Source organism: Oculina patagonica, chromosome 14 (assembly GCF_052425735.1).
Source record: "Oculina patagonica isolate OP01 chromosome 14, crgOcupat, whole genome shotgun sequence".
In the NCBI taxonomy this organism is placed as follows: domain Eukaryota; kingdom Metazoa; phylum Cnidaria; class Anthozoa; order Scleractinia; family Oculinidae; genus Oculina; species Oculina patagonica.
In genome coordinates this window covers 14,055,785-14,080,902 of record NC_135771.1, presented here as the reverse complement: position 1 = coordinate 14,080,902, position 25,118 = coordinate 14,055,785, and the positions used below count along the sequence as shown (strand labels likewise).

General features: G+C 38.6%; 2 protein-coding genes across 2 annotated transcripts; one reads left to right on the top strand and one right to left on the bottom strand.

The window, feature by feature from the left end:
- Positions 1–13: 13 nt before the first annotated feature.
- Positions 14–7,821, bottom strand: LOC144638464 (RNA 3'-terminal phosphate cyclase-like). Its single transcript, XM_078497663.1, has 11 exons — positions 7,682–7,821; positions 7,449–7,566; positions 4,400–4,526; positions 4,048–4,171; positions 3,502–3,560; positions 2,941–3,082; positions 2,168–2,292; positions 1,716–1,774; positions 1,438–1,532; positions 962–1,066; positions 14–166 (listed from the first exon to the last, which is right to left on the bottom strand). The coding sequence occupies exons 1-11, from the start codon at positions 7,775–7,777 to the stop codon at positions 77–79; spliced, it is 1,140 nt and encodes a 379-aa protein (XP_078353789.1). The 5' UTR covers positions 7,778–7,821; the 3' UTR covers positions 14–76.
- Positions 7,822–7,865: 44 nt separating this feature from the next.
- Positions 7,866–23,194, top strand: LOC144638465 (uncharacterized). The gene is made up of 2 exons (XM_078497664.1): positions 7,866–8,595; positions 21,835–23,194. Exons 1-2 carry the CDS (start codon positions 7,978–7,980, stop codon positions 22,255–22,257), a joined length of 1,041 nt encoding a protein of 346 aa, XP_078353790.1. The 5' UTR covers positions 7,866–7,977; the 3' UTR covers positions 22,258–23,194.
- Positions 23,195–25,118: the final 1,924 nt, after the last annotated feature.

Sequence of the window (25,118 nt, the reverse complement as noted above, 5' to 3'; positions counted from 1 at the left end):
AGGAAGACACGCACCATTTTGAAAAAGTTTATTTTTGTGAACTAACTATTTACAAGAAAATAATATAACATTCTGATTATTCTAGACTTGGGTTTTGTAAACCTATTCCATCACATTCAATAATACATCCTTTCTTGTCGGAAATCTTTTGAACCTTGAACTTTGCCTAAAAGAAAAACAGATAAGTTAATGAATTTAGTCAATATTGTTATTTACTTCAATGTGCAAAGAAAAAAGATTTTCCAGGCTGTCCTTTGGAAATGGTTGGAGCCATTGTGTGCCAACCTTACATCATCTGACAAATAAAAAGTCCAAGAAAACCTACTGGATCTAAGTCTCATGCAGCCGTTATTAGGGATGTCACACAATGCTCCTCTCCACCAACACACTACCCCACTTATGCCTGGTTCACACCAAAAAAGGTTGATGCAGTTTATCTTATGTCACTATGTTTATGTCATGATGTTCCAGCTATGTCAATAATTATGTTGTTTTGTTCACGCAAGTGACATAAACATCAATGTGGGATATGATGATATGATCAATGTGGGAGGTGATGACCCAAATAACTCCTGATAAGGAGAGCATCTGCAAGACCACACCAAGGACTTTCTTATGTTTTATCTTTATTCGCAAATACATGTACTTCAATCATCATCATCAATATCTGGAGTGCTTAAATCATTATTTTATCTGGTTCTGTTTCTTTGACACATATATTTTTTAAATTGCCTGAATGATCCTTGAGGAGTACCTGACTTATGTTCTCAATACCAGAATAAAACATATGTTTAAACAGATGCTCAATGTGTGTTGTTTCAAACCTTTACTTTGTTCAGAAATATAAAGGATCTTCTTGTACCAGTTGAGAAAAAAAAAAACAGCAAAGAATCTGTTTGCACTCTAGTACAATTTGAGAACACTTCTCTAAGTTTGAGAACCTTTACTACTAACACTGTACCTTCATTATTTTCTCAGCCACATGTATCGCTGTTTGTGTATGCATTGTGAGTGGTCCACATCTGATGGACGAGTGACCCGCAGCAAGTGCCATAAATATGATTAGCTGAAGATGAATAAAAGATGAAAATATCAGGACTGTTTGAATATGTTAAGAATTGAAAAGTCTGCATTCAAGCCCAGAGCATGGTGCAATTACTGGGTGGGAGCATGTCTAATCCCCCCCCCCAAGTGGGATCCTAATCAATTACAGGTTATTCCAACCATTCAACCAGCCAACTATAAAATTGGTGGATAGAGGCACTGTGAGTGTTAAGTGTCTTTGAACAACAAAGTCCCTAGCCAGGGCTTAAACCCAGACTACATGATCTGGAGTCCAGTGCGCTAACCAATGAGCCCAGCATTCCTCTGCAGTGTAGTACTAGTAGTACTGCAGTGAATTACTGTGTATGCATGTGGTTCTCTTAATACAGTCACCTGATCCTGAAGATGTTCATCAACACAGCTTTCATATTGGAGATTATTGGTCAGTTCTTCAACAGCATTTCTTGCTACTTCCTCTGCTGGTACACCTTCAGACGGCAAAGCAAACAAGTTTCTCTTCTTACATAAATCACAGGTTGCAAGGAGACTGATAACTGGTACTTTTTCCCTTGTTTCTCATTACCAGTGGAGTTTTGTACTTGCCACCATTAAAAATCTGTACTATGTATTACTAGAAAAATAGGAAAACTAGAAGTTGCATCTTAGATCACCTTTCCTTCCAATTGCTGAGCCAGCCATTCGACATCCAGTTGAAGATTCAGCCATTACCCTGAAAAATTTAGTTATGAAATGAGCCAAATCATAAATTTAAAATAGTTATAATATACAGTGGAACTCCGATAGAACAAAGTGCCATGGGACTAAAAAAATGTGTTTGTTATGGAAGAGGTTATAAATGTAATTTATTAGGGTTTTTTCCATACATCTTTACTATTACTGGGCTAAAGAATATCCTTTGTAACACTTGCCCGTTGGGCTTCACTGGGTTTCATCAGGGTTCAACTGTAATTAAACTGTGATGGGTATTTAACCAGCCTGCACAACCAGAGCTCTGCTTATCTTGTCTGTTGTTTCACGCTATTAATTAAATGCGTATGTGAAAATTTAAGTTATCAATAAAAAATTTTATTAGTAAATATTTTATTTAATATGTTTTTATTACATTATCCCAGTTCCATTTCCATGAGCTTTGTCAGCAGGTTCCTGGGCTGGCTCTACATTGATTTCAACATCTGGATACTTTTTCTTTAACAGCCTGTGAGCTTCTCTGGCCATAGTTTGAGCTATCTATTAGAATCAATTACAAATCAAAACACATTAGCGAGGAATAGGGTATATTTTCAGCTCTATATAGTATATATAATAATAATAATAATAATAATAATAATAATAATAATAATAATAATAATAACTTGATTTAAGTGTCTAGTCTTCTAGCTAGCCTTAAGCTTACTAATCGGGGACACTGTTTAAACTAAAATATAATATAAGTACAAAAACGATTCTGGTCTATTTACATTAAATTATGCTACATTTTCCAACACTCTTTGTATTTACATCTAATTCCTACAATTAAGATACTAAATACTAATTGTATATAAGCTTAAGTGTGACCAGACAACAGCAATCATTTGCAGAGACCATTCACAGCCATCTTCTTTCATTGTATTTCCCAGGTGTTGCACTCATACCAGGCCAATGACAAGTTTTTATGGGAAACTTGTCTCCTTTGAACATTGTTTCTCTAACATGTTCCAGTGCTGGTGTGAATGTGCAGTCTTTACATTATGTATGTAGGCCATCCTGGCTCAGGCCTCAAAAAATGTCACAGATATATTACCGGTATTTATATCGCTCCATGCTTTACTTGAAAGTTTCTTTTGCATTGGCAGACACAAAATGCTAACTAAAATCAAAACACTGCAGATGACAAACCCTGAAGGGAAGCACACCAGCAACATAAACACGACCAGTTATCCTTGCTATGGATCCTCTCTCCAGTAATTGTAATGGCTTCAACTGCTTGACTGGGTTCACTTTCACATGAATCTCTCCTCCTCCTTTGGGATAGTAACCTCTTGATGAAAAAATGGGAATGAGCATATCAAATGAAGTTATATTAATCCTTGTTTCCATAACATGAAGCAAGACATCTAGGAATGTTGATGGATTACATGGTAGTCCATACAGGTTATCTTCCTCCCTCACTTTATAGCATCTTTTCATGTTTTAATAGTTTTCTGGCGATATTTACTGCTGGGCGAATAGAGGCACTGTGAGAATGTTGTTTATAATGTTGTGGTTTAAATTTATGTTTGGTTTAAATTTTTTCAAAACAGTTTTATTTTTATTTTTTATTGCCTCATATTAATTATCATCATCTGGAACAAAAGGAAATAAATTTAATCAAACTGGTTTAAAAAATTTCTAAACCAAAGGCATTTCCATTTATTGCTGCTTACTTGTAATTTATTATTTTCTGAACATGTAGCTAACCTTCTTACAATGTCACAGTCAAACTCTACACCCAATCTTTTTACAGTGGGTCTCAAAACCTGTAGGAGGGGAAATAAAAAAAGACACAAAACATGCGCTTTTAACTTGAATAATTAAACAATATTACTACTCCGCCATTAATGGGATGAAAGTTCATCAAGAGTTACCTTCAGCAATAAATTCGACACAAGGCATGTATCCTGGGGGGCTACTCTAAAAAGTTTTGTACAGGGAGGCTCTGCCCCGAGGTCCAACCCCTTACCCTTTTATGTGCCATTTTGACAGAAAAGGTACCCTCTTTTGTATACTTTTCACTGAAAAAAGGTGTACCCTAATAGAAAAGTATTTTGCCCAAGAACATAATGCAGAGACCATGGCCAGGTTTGGAACCCATTTGCTTGATCCTGAGTCTAGCATGCTAACCATTTGGCCACTGCACCTCCCCTGGTCTCTGTAGAAACCAAAGACAAATTAACGAAGTTGAAAGTTTAGGTAATAAAATTTCATCGCCCAATTTCAGGCCACGACGTGAACAAATTAACTTACATCAGTCATGTACTCAATAGGTGGGGCCATTTCTGCATTTGTTCCTCCCTTGAGAATCAACTCAGATGCCTCAGGTGCATACAACAAACAAGGAAGAGCCAACTGCATTAGCAGGCAAACACTCCTGCTCATTCAAGAAAAACAAAAAACAAAAATGTTTGATATTATACACTTATTTCTTATACATGAGTCAGTTATTTCTACAAATAACTGCTGGCAGCTGCCTAAAAAAACAGGGTACCCAGATTTACAACAAGACTCCAAGGTGTCTATAGTCAAGTAAGTAGGCAGGCTGTTTGAGTCTGGGTACCCTGTGTTAAAACCACTACTGACAGCTAATACACTGACTTACCCAGCTGTTTGAGTATCTGCAGAGAATATCCCTGATCCAATACTCGTAGGATGAAGAGTAACTGACGTGGAACCAATTTTGTCACCATCAAGTCTTCCGGAAGTGATGTCTCGAATCAGCTGCAGCCCTAAAATACAAATTATTTAATATTTATTTTTATTATTATTTATTATTATGTCAATTTATTGTAAATAACTGTAAGTTAAAAATGTAAAGTCACTGTTAGCATATCACAGTGCTCGAAATTAGCGGTTGTCCAGTCATCCAAGACGAATAAAAGTGCATTAAGGCAACCAGTTTTTTAGAAAATTTAAGGCGTGGTTGCAGGAGAAAAAACTGCCGGACAAACCCAAAAACTTACACTACCGTGATCACCCAACAGAATAAACCAAAGAAGTTAGGCTGCATTCATTATGTATGCTACAGGGGGGGACAGAGGATTTTTTTTTCAGCGGCCCATTTTTTATATCCCCCCCAAGGCCCATACAAATTTTCATAATCCCCCCAAGCAATCAGCCGAAAAATGAATACCCCCCCCCCCCTCCTCCCTCTCAACTGATATCAAAATAAATATCTGTATACCTTTGTCTTACTAATTTTTGCGAGTACTAATTTTCGCGACTTCAAAATAATCGCGAAATTTTTATGCGCGAAAAAAAATATTTCGCGAAATTTGCACACGCGAAAATTAATACCTTATTGTTAAGTAAAAGTAATTAAAAATTTTAAATGTTTTAGAACTTAAACAACTTTCTACCCTTGAAGTATTTTTCCTTCTTGTTTTCGACAAGCACCCTTCCTCTGATAAATGTTCTTCAACTTGTAAATTGGCCAAAACCTCTTTAGTACACTAACAGTCAATAAAGTTTACATTTGGAGGTTCCTTGTAGTTACATTGAGCCAGACCTTTGTATTCCCAGTAGTTCCATAGTATTTAACGACTGATCAATAAAACACTGACAAAATCGCGAAATTTAATACACTTTTGCTCTAATTTTTCTTGCAATCGTGAAAATTAATACTTGCGAAATTCGGCTCCCGAATTTTCGCGAAATTAAGTACACGCGAAAATTAGTAAGAATAAGGTAATAGTACACTACATATGTTTGAAATTTCAAGAGACATGTTTAATAAGAACATCGAGAGTGCTTTGACTGTTTATGTCATACCTATGCGAGCCAGTCTAAGTAGCGCGAATTAGGTATAGATAGCCTGCCAGCTCGAGTACCAGTACTACCAGGAGTATTGACAGGAACCTGCGTTTCACTGTAACTCTCGTTGACAAAAGCAACAACCTCATCATTATCATCACTCTCACTATCACACTCATCCATGCATTCATTTCCGCTGTCGCCATCCTCTTCACCCTCGTTTTCCGGCCGTTCAGCATCATTCCTCTCAAGTGCGACATGTGCCATTATTCTCCTTATCTTATCATTTTTCTGAGGTTGCATTAAATGGTTCTGTTTTAGATGTTTTACTTTCTATACTGTATCGAAACATTACATCTACAGGCCAGGCACACTACTTAAAAACTTCAAAATAGTTACTATAGTCTCTCAGAATAATAGAGGTACCCTTGTTGCCTACAATTCTTGAAAGAAGCTGCTGTACTTATCATTTCGAGACAGAACCTTACAAAAAATAAGCATCCCCCCGGAGATATTTAAACAATTTTCATATCCCCCCTTTTTTTGCTCTAAAAATTTGAGAACCCCCCCTAAAATCCTCTGCCCCCCCCCTGTAGGATACATAATGAATGCAGCCTTATAAATTTAAACATAAAAATAGCTCTCTTCTAATCGATGAAATCCACCACAATTCTCAAAAAAGGAAATCAAAGATTGAAATAGTTAATAGTCGAGTTCAATAAGCCAGGATAAGCTTGCCGTGTTGTCTTCTAATAATAAAACACATACAGACCTCGTCGAAATATTTTGGTGCACGCATGCAGATTTGCATGACTTCAAAATTCAAAACATTTTGATGCTTTTGAATGCATTTCCTGCCTTCATCTTGAGTGAAATTCAATTCTGAGCAAAGTTTAATTCAGGTTTCTCTCATATTTCAATCTATACTTCAGAATTTTTGGCTTTTTTAAGCGAACAGATTCGTGACCCATGTGTAATCTGAGACCCATCTTGACTGGCTGTTGTCTGGGAATAATTTATAGTTAGCTGCTTTGAGTTTGGTGTGTTTTTGTGTGTATATTTGCTATTAATACCGCTTCTGAAAATACAAAGAAATATTTTCATTAACATTAAAAGTAAGTGAGTGTTGTGTTCATTTATTAAAAAGGAATTCTGCATTTATTTTAGGATGAGCTGTTTTACACCGTTGTGAATTATAAAATAAATGTTATGGCCTGAGAACAAAAATTTTAACCAAAAAACATACAACACTTAAAACTCAGATCAGGGGTTAGGTTGTCCGTCATTTGCCATAAGGACAACCTGGATTTTTTTCTAGTTTCGAGCACTGATATCAGACATCAGTTCAAGAGTTCAGCATAGTAGAATACCGTAGTTCAAACCTCAGGTTAGGTCCTAGTGTTGTGTTCTTGGGTTAATTAAAGGCACTTGATCTCTGACAGTGCCTTTCTTTACCCAAGGATAAATAACAACAAGAAAACTGGGTGGAATCGTGGAATGACATGAGTACTGTGAACATTCAAAGGGAATGAAAGGATTACAAAATCATTTATCTTGAGACTGCCCATGACTAATGTTTTATTGATAGCAAATGCCTGACTGGGCACGCAAAGCCTTGTGTCAAATTTTCCACTATAAAGAAATAACCTCAAGTCAAAATTTAATGTTTGGGCCATGCCCGGGGATGGTCGGGTGGGGGCATGGGCACTCTTACATTTGACCCTGATTTGACTGACAGTACATGTTAACTCAAACAGTGCCCCTCTATGCCCAGGTGTATGGATCAGAATGGATACTGACAAAATTGCTTGGGAAACCAGACAACCAGAGTTGACTTGCATCTCATCTGGAAGGAATTGAAATATGGAGATAAACAATACAATAACTTTATTTAATACCAGTCATATGCTGAGCTCGCAGCCCTGGTGTAGATCTGCCAGCTCTGATATTTTGGACACAAACTGAAGAATTTAACAAGCAAGCAAAGCTCACTGCATTCCTGAGGATTTGACCACCCTAAAAACCAGAAAAAATAAATTAAAACAAAAGTACTGCTGGTTTGACTTTAATGGGTATTTGCTAATAAACTGTTTAAATAATAAACATGATTGTATGCAAATATTTACATTACCCCTTCCATTATGCTGCCGTCTATTATTATAGTCCCATTTGAACCGTCTTCACTTGCAGCCATTTCAGATATTTTTTCCACAACTCCGATTTGCATGCGATTCAGTTTTCAGTCTTGCATTATGCGAAAACCGACAGGCGTCACTTTTTACCGATGGAGAACTGGGACAAGACCAATGTGTAACCACGCCTTTCTTCCTTTTGTAAACAACGAGTGTTAGTGGAGAATTTGTCACGGAATTTTACTAAACGTTGTCCCAAAAACCTCAAAAGCTGAAGGAAAGAGCTTTGGAAAAGATGTCCTGCACTGGTGAGAGCCTAATTCCGTCGATGGACACAAACCCGAGCTTGTTTCCCAGCAGGCATTCAATGCTTAGCGAAGCACTTTTCAGCTCGCCTCTGGTTGAAACAACTGTAGGTAAATTGATGAAGATATACTGTGTCGCTCGAAGTGTCCCCACTTTTCGGCTTGCTTTAGAAGGAACAACATATCTAACCGCTCAGTTATCTTACCGAGCAAATCAAATGCTACTGCAGAACTTTGGATCCCTTTCTCAGGAGAGAAAACCGACAGAAAACATTAATCATTTAAAAAACATGAGCTTAGACAGTAACTCCACTGAAAACCTTTTTGACTACGGAAGAACGCTATTAAAAGAATTAATTGAAGAAAATACACCAGAACGTCTTCAAGAAAGCGAACTACTAAGGATTGTTAAATCAGCTTTGGGTTTACAGCACAAATGTCTTAATAACATTGAAGGTGTTCCAAGCTGTATATCTTCTTCAAATGACAATGATACAGACTGTAGTATTACCAGTGCTTTGTGGCATGTTGCAGAGGAAAGGTGGAAGGAAGCAACAGAGACACTTTTGTCATATACACCAGAGAAGATGATTCACTGTGCTGTGGAGGTATCTCAACATTAACAAGTCTTGTGTTGATGTAGTCCTTGTTTATTCAAAACAGCGAACTTTTTTTTTTTTTTTTTTTTTGGGGGGGGGGGGGGTACTCCCATATATGAGCTATATAGCTCCCTTTTTTGACCCCTTAAAGATGCCAAAACACTAAAAGTAGAATTAACATTTGTATATTTCTTCATGTGCAACCCTTAACCATACCTTGACGGCTAAAAATATTGGGGTTTTGCCTGGAAACCCTAAGTGAGACCAAAAATCCAAATTTACACCCTATAAAGCGAAATGATGAGCATCCCCCTATCATATGGGAGCTCCCCCTTGGCTATAGAGGTATGCGCCACTGTGAAGGGTATAATTTTCAGGCAGTTTAGTCTGGGGGGTATAGTAATCAGAGAGTTTTGGTTTAGAATAGGAGACTCTTTCTTCATGTAACTAATCAGTTGCTTGAAGAATTTAGTCCAGGCAAAGTTTCCGGCAGATTGCATTTTTAAAAATCGGTATGGTGGGCAGTACAGCAACTTTACTGGCGGCCCCTGAATGTTAATAAGGTCTATAGCAGTAAGAAAAACTGAATAGTCTTTTTCTTGACATGCACTCATGTCTGATGGTCTAAGGCTAGTGGTCCCCCTACTCTCACTGGCAAAGTCATTGTAAGGAACACATCAGCTGGGAGCAGTGGGTGGATAAACAAAATGCAAGGTTACTCCAGTCATTCCTTTGACAAGCTCTGAGATAGAACCAGCACTAGAATTATATTATTGTCAAACTTTGCCTATTGGCTCTTTATCTTATTAAAAGGGTGAACACTAAAAATATGCCTGAAATGTTTGTGTTTAGCCAATCACATGCAAGAACTTCAGACCACAGAAACCACAAACAATAAATGGGTTCCATCGGTCATGGAGCAACTTTGGTTCTTATTTTGTTTCAGGATACACACTCTGTCTTTTTCAGGAATTTAAAGAACTGCTATTTGTTCTTATTGAAGGCCACATCCAGAACATGGTTTCAGGGATTTTTGAAAGAAAAGCCAAAAGGACAGTTACTCTAGCGACGTTATAGTCGTTTAGACATGGTTCAGTATATATGTTGCAGACATGTCTAGACATAAGATATAAACATCATAAACTGAATATAAAATACAAAACTGTGTCAGAAAAAATCCGGACTGTCAAAATAATTCCGGACACCAAATTAATAAACGTATGGTACGGTATGTAACGTATATTATACGTAAAAATCGTGAAATGTCAGCTTATTTTTCGTATTATCCAGTGTCTCCAGTGTATTTTTCTGAAGAGCGCGCAACTTACGGATAATAAACGTTGAATTGTAAGGATAATATACGTACGTGGCTATGTTTCCAGGATAACAAGCGTAAAGGTAACAAAGTTTATTGAAATAAATTTTCTATATTCAGCCGCCATTACGCTAGAAAATCTCAAGGGCTAAAACGTCTAAATTAATTATGTTTTCGGGCCAAAAAGCAGTTTTGTTAATTGATTAAACCAGAAACCATCATTTCAGCGAGTCCGCGACTTATCTTTTCATTAAACGACCGATATTTTTAAACAGTTCGACACGAACTCGAGATCGATGCGAAGCCATTCGACGGCACTTCACCTACAAGACGTGAGCGTTTCGTCGATGTGTTATTTTATTTCAAAAGAGCTTTTCCCACAGCGAAAAATACTTTATAGTCTTCGGAAAAATAAAACTGGAAAAAGAACGATTTATTCTTCGGATTTTACGTTGCTAAAATTCGCAACGAAACTAGAATGAAGCGAAATCGACTTCACGGTGACAAACGGCGCGAATTTGTCATTCACATTCTGGCCACTGCCGTGTCACCCGCGTTCGTCGAAAATAGAACAGATTAATTGGTATTCTTCGATTCGGAGTTTATGTTTAAAAGACTTCTTTTCATTTTAAATACACAAGGAAAATATTTAATTGCTTTCCACAACTACTAGTGAACTAGCCGGCCGGTGGTTTGGGTTTGTTTTTCACGGATTTCAGATGGAGACGAAACCTAATTGAAATGAAATCAACAACTTCGATAATCGCAGCAAAGTCTGATTTACTCAAAACATTCGCGATCAAAATTCATAATTTTCAGTCGGAAAATGGAAAAAGAAAAGTATGGCGTATTAACTGAAGTTATTTCCTTAGAAATAAACAGGCAACTCATTGACAACGAACGTTTTCTTTTATTAGATGACAAGATGATAAACACGGCGCGTTGTCAACAAAACTAGTATGCAAATTTAAGTCGAGAAGTCCGAGAGAGAACTGCGTGAATGGGATTCAGTATAATAGCGACACGCTTTATTCGGTTAAAAATCTAGTTTACGTAAATTGATAAAATTAATTCTCTTTATGTATTGGGATAACACTTTACATGGATCCGGAAACTCTTTCGCAAATAGAAGTCAAGAACTTAATGCAGACTGAATGCGGGTTGTTTACTGTGATTTCAGTCCCTGACTATTTACGGCTAAAATGAAAAGTGTGAGACTTACGGATAATAAACGTTGAATTGTACGGATAATATCCGTACGTGGCTATATTTTCAGGAAATCAAACGTATACATGTACCACGTTTATCGCACCCAAAGAAAGTTTTCGATCCAAGGGAGAAGATGGCCCGAGTATCGAATTTCTAATATAAGTTTTAAAATAAACTTGACGTGTGAATTGGCCGCGTTAAACTTCCAAAAACAGAAAGAATATGTTTATATAGTTGAAATAATTTCTTCTCAAACTTTCCCAGATAACCTTTTACAGCAAGTAATAAAAGACCGAAAACTCCAAACTTTTCAACCATCACTTGCGGTCAAAATAGCGCAGTGCGAAGGTAGCGGTTTCGTGACTACGTGACGGCTAAATTTGCAATCCGGCCTCTTTTATTTTTAGCAAGTTAAAAATAGTTTCATGCACATCCTAAATCAACCAAAAGTTTGAACCAGCCTAAGCAGAAGTATTCTAATTGATCTCAAAGATATGGCTTATCCAAGGTCAATTTTAAGCAGAGCGAAGCGAAATCAAATTTAATAACACGGCTGCGAATTAATGATTTGGCGTTTTGCATTGCTTTTTTCACAGCAATGAGTATCGATTAAAAATAAAAAATATCATCTTGGAACTCTAATATTCGCTTGTAGTTCCAAATACAGAAGTTCTACGCAGTTTTGAGCCAACTTCTCTCCAAAAAGCGCAATCAAGTTCTTCAATGTGTATTTCTCTTCAACCACGTCAAGCGAGAGCTCGGCCAAAGTTCATAAACAAACAAACAAAACATTTCATGGAATTGTTTTATCCTAAAACTTTCTACCAAAGGGACGCCGTGAGTTAATTTTCCTGTATTAAAGCAACAAATGGATTTTCGAACTTCTCAGCGAATTTTTCCGCGGTAAATCAAAAGCAGTGCAAACTGCTGTGAACGTGGACTCCTTCGCTGTGGACACATTTAGCGCTAAAACATAGTTTTCGCGGGAAGAAATTTTCCCAGCTGTCAGCTTTATTAAAGTCTGCTTTCCCGGCCACTACTATTAAAAGTCAATCGGAAACCAAAGAACACGTTTTAGCTATAAAAAGGCTAACGAAAAACGGGAAAACTTCGTGAACTTATCTGCAAATAAAAAACCATTCAAATGCACTGGCCATCGGCATGGGAATAAAAACTTTTTTTCTTTAATCAGATAATTGGCTCACCTCATTTATATGTGTTTTACCGGAATTCCAACACAAGAAACATCAAGATTAACTGAATGTAAGGTTCGTCCAATATCCTTTTTCCAAGATTTGCAGTATTGAATGGCAGTTTATAACCCGCGGCTTGGCGTGTAGATTTGTAATAAGGAATTTCGTTGCAGACAGAGCGGCTAGATTTGTCAACATCAGAATCCTACGTTCTCCTCCTCTAGCAACAAAACCAAACAAGCGAAAAAAAAAAACGGAAATTCCGTTCTAAAGTTTTCTTCTAATGTGTCCATCAACAAACAACAAGCGCGAACTCCTCGTGGTCAGATCATGCCTTCTGTGGTCAAAACTTCCAAAACTGAGCGAAGATAAACTCACGTAACTAAGCGATTGACATTTGCATCTTCAAATTCTAATCTTCGATCTCCCCGGTTTGATGGCGACGGTAGAGCATGTATATATACAGCACACTTTTCCAACGATTCTAAAAATATAAACCTGCACTGCCTCAGCTATAAGGTGAAGGATCCTCTGAAGGAAACACATTTGGCGCCTGAAAGCGCGAGACGTCGTCAATTTCCTGTCAGTAAAGTAGCCAATCACAGAGGGTTGTCGAGATTGTTTTTGACAGCCACTGTCAAGTGAACCGCCAGCTACACAGGCTAGCTACCCAGCGCGTTTTAGCTTCTTACTACCGTCCACTTTACTGCCTGAAGGAAAGCTACCCGCGGTACCCGGGGCGGATCCTGCTATTTACTAATGTGCGTCCGTATCTCCCTCATGCTCGGTCTCTCTCGCGCTTCTCCCTTTCTCTGAATGTCGTAAGCGTTACGGGTGGTGGGTTTGGGGGTTCGTGGGGTATGTCTGTTTCGGGGTGCGGTGTGGGTTAGGGTACGGTGTTACGGTGATGGCAGCTAAAACGCGCGGTGGATGTACGCTTATTATTCGTACATCTTATCAGAGCAGTAAATGAGTGGATCTGCAAGTAACGAAGCTAAAACGCGCGGTGGATGTACGCTTATTATTCGTACATCTTATCAGAGCAGTAAATGAGTGGATCTGCAAGTAACGAAGCTAAAACGCGCGGTGGATGTACGCTTATTATTCGTACATCTTATCAGAGCAGTAAATGGTTGGATCTGCAAGTAACGAAGCTAAAACGCGCGGTGGATGTACGCTTATTAATCGTACATCTTATCAGAGCAGTAAATGGTTGGATCGGCTAGTAACGAAGCTAAAACGCGCTGGGTAGCTAGCCTGTGTAGCTGGCGGTTCACTTGACAGTGGCTTTCGAATGCGTCAAAAACAATCTCGACAACCCTCTGTGATTGGCTACTTTACTGACAGGAAATTGACGACGTCTCGCGCTTTCAGGCGCCAAATGTGTTTCTTCAGAGGATCCTTCACCTTATAGCTGAGGCAGTGCAGGTTTATATTTTTAGAATCGTTGGAAAAGTGTGCTGTATATATACATGCTCTACCGTCGCCATCAAACCGGGGAGATCGAAGATTAGAATTTGAAGATGCAAATGTCAATCGCTTAGTTACGTGAGTTTATCTTCGCTCAGTTTTGGAAGTTTTGACCACAGAAGGCATGATCTGACCACGAGGAGTTCGCGCTTGTTGTTTGTTGATGGACACATTAGAAGAAAACTTTAGAACGGAATTTCCGTTTTTTTTTTCGCTTGTTTGGTTTTGTTGCTAGAGGAGGAGAACGTAGGATTCTGATGTTGACAAATCTAGCCGCTCTGTCTGCAACGAAATTCCTTATTACAAATCTACACGCCAAGCCGCGGGTTATAAACTGCCATTCAATACTGCAAATCTTGGAAAAAGGATATTGGACGAACCTTACATTCAGTTAATCTTGATGTTTCTTGTGTTGGAATTCCGGTAAAACACATATAAATGAGGTGAGCCAATTATCTGATTAAAGAAAAAAAGTTTTTATTCCCATGCCGATGGCCAGTGCATTTGAATGGTTTTTTATTTGCAGATAAGTTCACGAAGTTTTCCCGTTTTTCGTTAGCCTTTTTATAGCTAAAACGTGTTCTTTGGTTTCCGATTGACTTTTAATAGTAGTGGCCGGGAAAGCAGACATTAATAAAGCTGACAGCTGGGAAAATTTCTTCCCGCGAAAACTATGTTTTAGCGCTAAATGTGTCCACAGCGAAGGAGTCCACGTTCACAGCAGTTTGCACTGCTTTTGATTTACCGCGGAAAAATTCGCTGAGAAGTTCGAAAATCCATTTGTTGCTTTAATACAGGAAAATTAACTCACGGCGTCCCTTTGGTAGAAAGTTTTAGGATAAAACAATTCCATGAAATGTGTTTGTTTGTTTTTATGAACTTTGGCCGAGCTCTCGCTTGACGTGGTTGAAGAGAAATACACATTGAAGAACTTGATTGCGCTTTTTGGAGAGAAGTTGGCTCAAAACTGCGTAGAACTTCTGTATTTGGAACTACAAGCGAATATTAGAGTTCCAAGATGATATTTTTATTAATCGATACTCATTGCTGTGAAAAAAGCAATGCAAAACGCCAAATCATTAATTCGCAGCCGTGTTATTAAATTTGATTTCGTTTCGCTCTGCTTAAAATTGACCTTGGATAAGCCATATCTTTGAGATCAATTAGAATACTTCTGCTTAGGCTGGTTCAAACTTTTGGTTGATTTAGGATGTGCATGAAACTATTTTTAACTTGCTAAAAATAAAAGAGGCCGGATTGCAAATTTAGCCGTCACGAAGTCACGAAACCGCTACCTTCGCACTGCGCTATTTTGACCGCAAGTGATGGTTGAAAAGTTTGGAGTTTTCGGTCTTTTATTACTTGCTGTAAAAGGTTATCTTGGAAAGTTTGAGAAGAAATTATTCAACTATATAAACATATTCTTTCTGTTTTTGGAAGTTTAACGCGGCCAATTCACACGTCAAGTTTATTTTAAAACTTAACGATACTCGGGCCATCTTCTCCCTTGGATCGAAAACTTTCTTTGGGTGCGATAAACGTGGTACATGTATACGTTTGATTTCCTGAAAATATAGCACGTACGGATATTATCCGTACAATTCAACGTTTATTATCCGTAAGTCTCACACTTTTCATTTTAGCCGTAAATAGTCAGGGACTGAAATCACAGTAAACAACCCGCATTCAGTCTGCATTAAGTTCTTGACTTCTATTTGCGAAAGAGTTTCCGGATCCATGTAAAGTGTTATCCCAATACATAAAGAGAATTAATTTTATCAATTTACGTAAACTAGATTTTTAACCGAATAAAGCGTGTCGCTATTATACTGAATCCCATTCACGCAGTTCTCTCTCGGACTTCTCGACTTAAATTTGCATACTAGTTTTGTTGACAACGCGCCGTGTTTATCATCTTGTCATCTAATAAAAGAAAACGTTCGTTGTCAATGAGTTGCCTGTTTATTTCTAAGGAAATAACTTCAGTTAATACGCCATACTTTTCTTTTTCCATTTTCCGACTGAAAATTATGAATTTTGATCGCGAATGTTTTGAGTAAATCAGACTTTGCTGCGATTATCGAAGTTGTTGATTTCATTTCAATTAGGTTTCGTCTCCATCTGAAATCCGTGAAAAACAAACCCAAACCACCGGCCGGCTAGTTCACTAGTAGTTGTGGAAAGCAATTAAATATTTTCCTTGTGTATTTAAAATGAAAAGAAGTCTTTTAAACATAAACTCCGAATCGAAGAATACCAATTAATCTGTTCTATTTTCGACGAACGCGGGTGACACGGCAGTGGCCACTGAATGACAAATTCGCGCCGTTTGTCACCGTGAAGTCGATTTCGCTTCATTCTAGTTTCGTTGCGAATTTTAGCAACGTAAAATCCGAAGAATAAATCGTTCTTTTTCCAGTTTTATTTTTCCGAAGACTATAAAGTATTTTTCGCTGTGGGAAAAGCTCTTTTGAAATAAAATAACACATCGACGAAACGCTCACGTCTTGTAGGTGAAGTGCCGTCGAATGGCTTCGCATCGATCTCGAGTTCGTGTCGAACTGTTTAAAAATATCGGTCGTTTAATGAAAAGATAAGTCGCGGACTCGCTGAAATGATGGTTTCTGGTTTAATCAATTAACAAAACTGCTTTTTGGCCCGAAAACATAATTAATTTAGACGTTTTAGCCCTTGAGATTTTCTAGCGTAATGGCGGCTGATAGAAAATGATTCAATAAACTTGTTACCTTTACGCTTGTTATCACGCGCAAAACGGCTGATTGGTCAGGAAAAATGCGCAGGTCCTTTACTGCGCTCGCGTGTTCCATTGATAATATGCGGATCGGCGAAGCGCCGCGTGTAAGGGAAACATGATAGAACTAATGAACTGTGGTCAAAAATTTCAACGAAAATCAAAGAAAATGATTTCTTTATTTTTGTGGGAGGCCGCCTGTGACCTGCAGACTACTAATTATTTCGGATTGGTTGATTCACTGGGTCTCTTTTGTTCCTCTCAGCTGGCTTACGACGAGCGAATTGGAAACAGCTGTCGCGGACGGTCTTCTTGGAGCGACACGTGTTTATTGTGCACGTATTTGGTGAGATTCATCCTCCCTCATCGCACTTCCTCAAGTTGTGAATGTTCCTGTCGTCATTCGACCTTCGCTTCATCGCTTCCATGATCGCCCCTAACATTTATCCTCGTAGGGAAAAGAGCTCTTTCTCCTTTCTTGTAGGTGGCGGGGACATCCTCCATGTGTTCGTCATTCGTGGATAAAACATTTCGGCTCAACTAGAACCTGAGCGATCGCTGTCCATTTCATCATTAGAAGCTCTGGACTTTACACATTTTTTCTTTCTTCTGCTCCAATATTTTTTGTCGAACCCTGTCCCTTCTGCTATTGACTTGGATCTTCATCCTTCTTACATCACTCTCTCCTTTCTCTTGGTCACTCTCCCTCTCATGCAGTCATTTCTCTCCACTTGCCGACCCACAATTGTTTTTTTTATTCTATTTCAATCTATTTTAATTTTATCTCTCTACAGGAGATACTCCATTTCTCGCGGGGATCCCCTTACTACTGACAGCTTCACAAATGTAAGAGCTTAATCTCCTCATCTCTCTCAAGCTAATACTTCTGACTTCCTATAATTATTCTTTATTTTACAATCTCTACTGGCCCTGCCATATCTATGTGTCTTGGTTGCTTCTTTTCTCTCTTTCTCTTTTTAGGCTCCTTAGGCCCTTTTGCCCTCTATGTCCTCTTTCTTGGGCCCCCTTCTCCTCTCTCCCACCCTTCCATTCCAGCTACAACTTTTTTTTTCTTACTACTATAGTGATTCTTTCTATTATTACGCTACATACATATATTACTCGATGTCCATCTGCACATAGCGCTTTTCTTCTATCATCCTGGTTCAGAAGAAAAGCTGGAGGACCAGTCTGTCGCCTCCACTTTCGTCCTCCTTCTCCCACTCTCACAACTGCTTTCTAAGCGTGCTCCTGGCGTCGCTTCTCGCTTGTTCCTTTTTTTTTTTGGCAATGCTGTCCCTTGTCCTTTTTTCTTTTCTCGTCTCCTGCGCCCTTTCTCTCCCGCTGGTGGCATTATGCCGGGCTTTGGCTTCTCTCTGCTCTGCTCCTGTGTCCCTTTGCCTCCTCGCAGGAGCGGTTCCCTCTCTCTGGCCTGGCTGCTGGGGCTGTTTCCTTCTCTGTGTCGGGGTACTTCATTCACTTCCCTTCTTCACCTGGGGGGGCTTCCACTCTGCCTGATGTCTTCTTTATAATTTTAGTTGAGGCGCTTTCTTTGCCTTTTTTGGTGATCTTTTCCGTGTCTTTTTGGCCTTTTCTCTTCTTCGTCTTTTTCCCTGTTTCTTTTCTTTTTCTTTTGTGCTGTTTTGTTTTCCGTGTTGTGGGGCAACATATTCGTGCTTTGTGCAGTGGTTTTTTTTCTTTTTTTTTTCCGCTTGTTTGACTCAGTTGTCATCTCTTTCTTTTTCTGGTCCTTTGTCTGGGTTTTGCTTGGGTGACTGAGTTTGTTGGGTGTTCCCATTTATCGCTGATGCCTTACTTTTCCTGTCTTCTTTGTACCCTCGTGATTGCTTTTTCCTAGTCGATTGGTTTTTTACCTTTTGGTTTTGTGTTTGTTTTTTTTTTTCTTGGTAATTGTATACATCAGTGTTGGAGAATCTACTTATATTTTTATTTTTCTGTTTTCTCTAAAAGTATTTTTAGCAGTCTTTTTCTTGGGCATACTATTAGTTGTAGGCCTATACCTAGGGAAAGGGACTGTAAATGGAGGTTATTTGTATGGTCATTATCATTTATTGTAATTTACAGTATTTCACAGACAACTTCATGTCTAGGAAGCCATGAAATGCTTGGTCAACTACCTTCAATTTTGTTCAACAACATTGTGTTCTTATCTTCTACTTTCCTTTGGCCTTCTTCCAATTTTTTTTTTTGCCTCTCGGGTCTTCTTTTCTTCCCTCTCCCTGTCAGGGTTTTCCTCAACTTTGGGCGCGGTCGATATTAAAACAAACTATGGGCGTGACTGGTGATTGCTCCTTCACTTCTTCTTGTCTGTTCCTTTTTAGGTGGGTGTTCCCCGTGCTTCTTTCTCTCGTCGGCCAGCTTGTTTCTCACTTTACCGATGTGGGATGGTGTTGAAAACTATCACACCGCATGTCGCCAGGACAGGACCGCTGCTTCTTGGTGGGCACTTTCTTTTTTTTTTTTCGTTTTCGCGTCACTTCTGTCCACAGGCCCGTGCTTGTGTCTGTCAGGGACACATTACCAGTCGACCCCAGCCGCTTCACCTTCTCGGGGAGCTTACACAGTGCATTGCTGCTTCTTTACACTTAGCAAATGACCTTGAAGGACGATTTGTAGCCGCGGTTTGGGGGGAAATATGGCGTGTGCAGTCTTGGCACCACACAGAAAGACAAGATAATGCAAGTATTACGACGACTTCAGGAACAAATCTTTTTCATTCTCCTTAGTTACACTTTCGACTTTCGCAACAGATAGTCCTATGTCCTGCGTTTTCCTACGTCCGAGGAGTAGAAACTCGCGTAAAACAACGATTTCGTACTCATCTCTCTCGGCGGGCAGACCTTTTCTCTCTTTCTACACATCGCCACTCACAGAGAAGTCCTCCTTTAACAGCGTTTATATTCATATACGAAAAGTCATTTTTGAAGTTTTGGTTAGTCCTCTCAACATTTCTTTCCTCTTACTGGTGCGGTGACCTTAATAAACGCCAAACACTTGTCCCGACAAAAACAAGAGCGTAACTTTCGCCTCAAAAGTGAGTCACAAATGGCAGCCTTTTTATGCAGAACTTTTTCGTCGATGTCTTCACAATGCCTAGATGCGTCCTCCATGAACAACAGCTGTGTGTGCGACTGCAATAGTGATGGACGGAGCGCGGCGCTTTGAACGCGACGTGTTCTTTTTTGATTCGCTGTCCGCCATTTGAAAATCGAATGGCGGGAGTCATGGCGCGGGCAGCATTTGACGCACACTGCGCATGTCCAGCCGTTTTTGCGCTCTGTCCTTGTTATCCTGGGAACATAGCCACGTCGTATATTATCCTTACAATTCAACGTTTATTATCCGTAAGTTGCGCGCTCTTCAGAAATACACTGGAGACACTGGATATGAAAAATAAGCTGACATTTCACGATTTTTACGTATAATATACGTTACATACCGTACATACGTTTATTAATTTGGTGTCCGGAATTATTTTGACAGTCCGGTTTGCATTTTTGTTACTGTTTGTAAACCTTGTTGATTTTTCGGTACAACACTTGAGCGATTCGATTTATTTCGGGAAACGATTTTAACCCTTGGGCAATTAGAGGTTCTGTGATTGTAAGACTGCAAACTGCAAAGGTTCCAGATGAAAATTGTTCAAAATGTTGGCATGATTGGTGCAAAGTAAACACTTCAATCGTTAGATTTTCGCTATTCCTTCCCATCACCTTGTTTTGCTGGTGAACGGTAACTGCAGATACAAATTCGTGTGTTGCATTTTTGAAAATCAGTGGCAACTGGGGCAAATCCTAGCGTCGGGCCCATCAGTTTTTTTCAATTTTTTCAATAAAAAGCTGCTCAAACATATTCTTCAGTAGGACGGGGAATGTCTCAAAAAGGAAAGAACTGCAGTTAGTGTTATCTTGTAAACTGGAGTGAAATGAGAACTAAATATTGTTCCGTGACGGATGGAAACCCATTCATGGTCTGTGGTTTCTGTGGTCTGAAGTTCTCACTTGTGATTGGTTACACCACAAAGAACATTCAGACATATTTCAAGTGTTCATGCTTTTGTAAGAAGCGCTGTAAATGTATAATCTTATTTAATGGGGGTCCCCATACTTGGTTGGGAAGGAGCAGAAGGAGAGGCCATTGGCACAGTGGTGAGAGTACTTACCTTCCATAGATGTGGCCTGGGTTCAAATCTTGGACCGAGCCTCGCTTGTGGGTTGAGTTTGTTGTTGATTCTGTCCTTGCTCAAGGGTTTTTCTTTGGGTTCTTAATTTTTCCCCCTCCACAAAAACCAACACTTCCAAATTCCAATTGATGGTTTGCACTGCAGCCACGTCATAAAAAAATTAAATTGGAAACCCTTCAATGAAAGAAGCCAAGGAAAGGAAATGTTATAAAAGACTAACACAGGTCTCTGTGATATGCCTGTTTTTGAGTTATTTGCTGAAACATTTGCACAAATAAACAGAGCTTGATGCCATATTGGTGTACAACTTTGGTACACCAACATGCATGGCGACCGCAAATCAGCCAAACTATCTAAAATTCCCTTTTACAATGAAAGCCCTTTTTCTTTGTCGGTGAGCTAGTATACATGTGCTTAAGTTTGAAGACTTTAAAGTGCTGAAAACTCTAAGAGAAAACCCCCTTTCACTCAGACAGCTTGTTCGAGGCCACTATCCTTGTGTCACACAACTTGACAAGGTCAAACTTCTGAAATCCAAAATGCTTTATTTTCAAAATGAAAGACACTAGGTTATCTTCATTCTAGTGTAGATAAAAATTGAGGAGACCTTGCAATTTTGAGTTTAGAATTTTATGACATCACATGCAAACCAAGAATTGGGAACAGTGGAATGAGAGTCACCCTGTGGAAATACCACTGCAAATTCGTATTTATTATTTTAATTATTATTTTTTATTTGTTTAGGAGCAACAGCACTTGTTTATATGCAATAATGTGCACGCTTATTGTGCCCCAAAACATTATGCACAGTAAGGATGTACAATGTAGTATTAATGAAATGAGCTTAAACTTTCTTATTTTGCGAAGGTAATGTTCCAAAGGTCAAAATACTGATTTCTCTTTCATCTAATACCCCTTTACTTGTGACATGGGAAGTCTGTATTAATACTGGTAATATTAAACACAAGGTAAAAGAAGGGCTAGTGTCAAAATATTTCTAGACAGTTTCTCCATTACGTCTGCATTGCAGATTATTTGTTCCATTTACCCTTAATTTTGTTGTTGCAAGGGGTACCGGTTATCAATAATGTCTGATATTTTGCAGATGGCTCAAGAAAGAATAAAGGAGTTAATGGCCAACAGCTCTCTGGTTTCACAAATATTAGAAGCTGGAGGTCGTCTTACTTTAGCAACACAGTCTATCAAGAATGAGACTGAAATTCTTTCTCAGCTTTTGTGCAAGAGGAGAGAGCACATACTTGCTGGTGTGTCAGAGTTTTTGAAGAGATACCACGAGAATGAAACCACTCTTGAAACACTGTACAGCTTAGTAAATGAGCACATGCTCAGTCATCTAGCTTGTGAAGGAGTAGAGTTGTTTTCACAGTTTGTATGGACAATGAAGCCTGACTTTTATGAACAGGACTTTTTGGAAGCAGACTTCCAGCATATTGATGACGAGGGATTTCATTTCATGGCAGAAGTGAAAGTACCTAGGCGTTCAATATTGTATATTGGTGCAAGATAAGCTGTCACAAAATTATCAGACTTGTTTCTTAGTAGATATTTGCCATTGTCAAGTTGGGATGACTGTGGTCATCATAGTTCGACTGTAGGTAGGTAGGTAATACTTTATTTAAAAACACGGTAAATTCCATTCAGGTATACATAATAAAAAAGGAACAAGGGATAAAACACTAACTAAACTAACTAAGAGAGGCTAACTACTAGTAAGAACAAACAAACAAAAACCTGCTTTACAAGGATGCCGTGTACTTATAATTTAAATGCAAAATGAGCCGAACTTGTGATTTTTCAATTTGTTCTTAAATTCGTTAAGTGTGATGGATAGTTTTATTTCATTCGGTAAGCCATTCCACAACACAGCCCCGCTGTAGCTAAAGTTTTGTTTACAATAATTAGTGCGCGGCTGTGGTATGGATAGCTTTCCTTCAGTATTCCTGAGATTGTATGTCAAGGCTTCATTACGCGGGAAAAACAGAGAACTCAAATAATTCGGAGTCGGGTTGTTCACAGCATTATACTTTATAATCGATTTAAACTATGTAAGAGTTCATCAGTATTTCTATCATAATTAGAGAAGGTTATGATACGCGCAGCACGGTTCTGTAGCTTTTGTAGTTTCTGAGTCCCTTTGAACAGCATCCCCACACTACACTACAGTAATCGAAATGAGGCTGAATTAATGAATTGTAAACGGTGAGAAGTATCTCATGTGGAACAAAATCCCTTATGCGTTTAATGGCGCTTACACCTGAGGCAATCTTTTTTGAAATTTCCTTTATGTGAAATTCCCAATTTAGATTTTGATCAATATATACGCCGAGAGATTTCGTAGTGGATACTTGTTCAACAGGGATTTGATTTATTTTGATTGAGGGATTCTCAGGTAGATTAGATAGCCTTTGTCTAGATCCAATTAATAAAAATTCCGTTTTTGTCAAGTTTAGTGTAAGTTTTTTGGCTGCAAGCCATAATCGAATTTCTTCTAGATCAGAATTTATACATTCATTTATTTCTTCGACACTATTGCTCGCAAAAGTAATGCTGGTATCGTCAGCATACATTCTCGGTTGCGAGTGACATAGACAGTTGGGTAGATCGTTGGTATACAATAAGAATAAAAGGGGGCCTAAAATGGTTCCCTGTGGAACACCACATTGATTTATTACAATTTACTAGACAGGTTTGTGTGCGACTATTTAAATAAGAAGAAAACCATTTATGTGCGGGTCCTTTAAAGTGCTACTATGATCAAATTTTCACCCCTTGAAATTTTAGGTGTTTCATAGAGAATATTTTAATGAAAGATTTACAATGGCGTTTTCCGTTTTCAAATATCTTTTTTAGTTCCAGAGATATTTAAGCTTAAAAAAATCGTAAAATATGCAAATTAGGGGACTGATGACGTCATCTACTCAACCCCATTTTATTGCAAGTACAAAAATTGAGTTATCTCAGTCATTTTTCTGCAGAGACCAATGAAACTTGGCAAACTAATAGTTCTGCAGGTGACACACTTACACACGTAATAAAATTATGTTACCATGGCAACTAACTCTTTTCCAGTCCCCATCAATTTGCTTTTAATATTTTAGATTTTTTTTAACTCGGAAAAATAAAACCCAGCCAAGACCCCTGCCTAATCCATTCATATGCTAACCAGAGCACGCATGTAAAGTATCATCGGCAAATATCGAAAAGAAATGCCAGAATTGGCCAGAAAAGCCTTTAGCATCGAGGGATCTGGAACCTAGTTTGTTGCCATGGTAACCATATTGAAAAGTTCATGTCGTGAAACACAACTAGCAAAGTGTTACTGCAAAAAATCAGAGAGTTCCGATACAAATTGGCTGAGATATCACTTTCTTCATATTTGATCAAAATTTGGTTGAGTCCATGACGTCACAACTTTGCTTATTTGCATATTTTAAAAACTTGAATATCTCTGGAAAGAAAAGAGATATTTGAAAACTGTAAATGGCATTTTTCTTCTCATATAGAGTTTTTAATAATATTTTAAAGGGACATGGTCAGCGTTCACGTTTTGAAAAAAGTCCACCTTAACCCGAAATCAAAATACGCGTAGAGAACCTTCAGAAATCTGCTTCAATCTTATCAGTTTTTTTTTTCTTCTAAATTTTCCCATTTAGTGAAACACTGGGAAGATTGAAGCAGATTTCTGAAGGTTTGTTTTGAAAAAAGTCCACTGTGGTCTTTTTTCAAAACGTGCAATCTAGTGTCCAGGTCAGCGCGGTAAGAACGCTGACCATGTCCCTTTAAAACAGCTATTAAAGGAAACATGCGAATTTCATCGCAGTAGCACTTTAATACCATAGAACTGTAGTTTTCATAATAAAATATTGTGGTCCACCGTGTCAAATGCCTTTTTGAGATCAAGAAAGACAACAGCATTGACAAATCCACGGTCGATATTTAGTGCCCAGCTATCAGTTGCTTCAAGCAATGCTGTGACTGTGGAATGAAGTGAACGGAAAGCCAGATTGGTGGCGTAGATAGAAGGTTATTGACTATAAGATAATTATACAATTGTGGCTATTACATGTAGACTCTACTACCAGTAATGGTAGTGTAATAAGTATGAGAACCCTAGCCTGACTCTAGTCTTTCAGTGGAGTAGCCCTAGCCTGACTCTAGTCTTTCAGTGGAGTAGCCCTAGCCTGCCTCTAGTCTTTCAGTGGAGTAGCCCTAGCCTGACTCTAGTCTTTCAGTGGAGTAGCCCTAGCCTGACTCTAGTCTTTCAGTGGAGTAGCCCTAGCCTGACTCTAGTCTTTCAGTGGAGTAGCCCTAGCCTGACTCTAGTCTTTCAGTGGAGTAGCCCAAGCCGGACTCTAGTCTTTCAGTGGA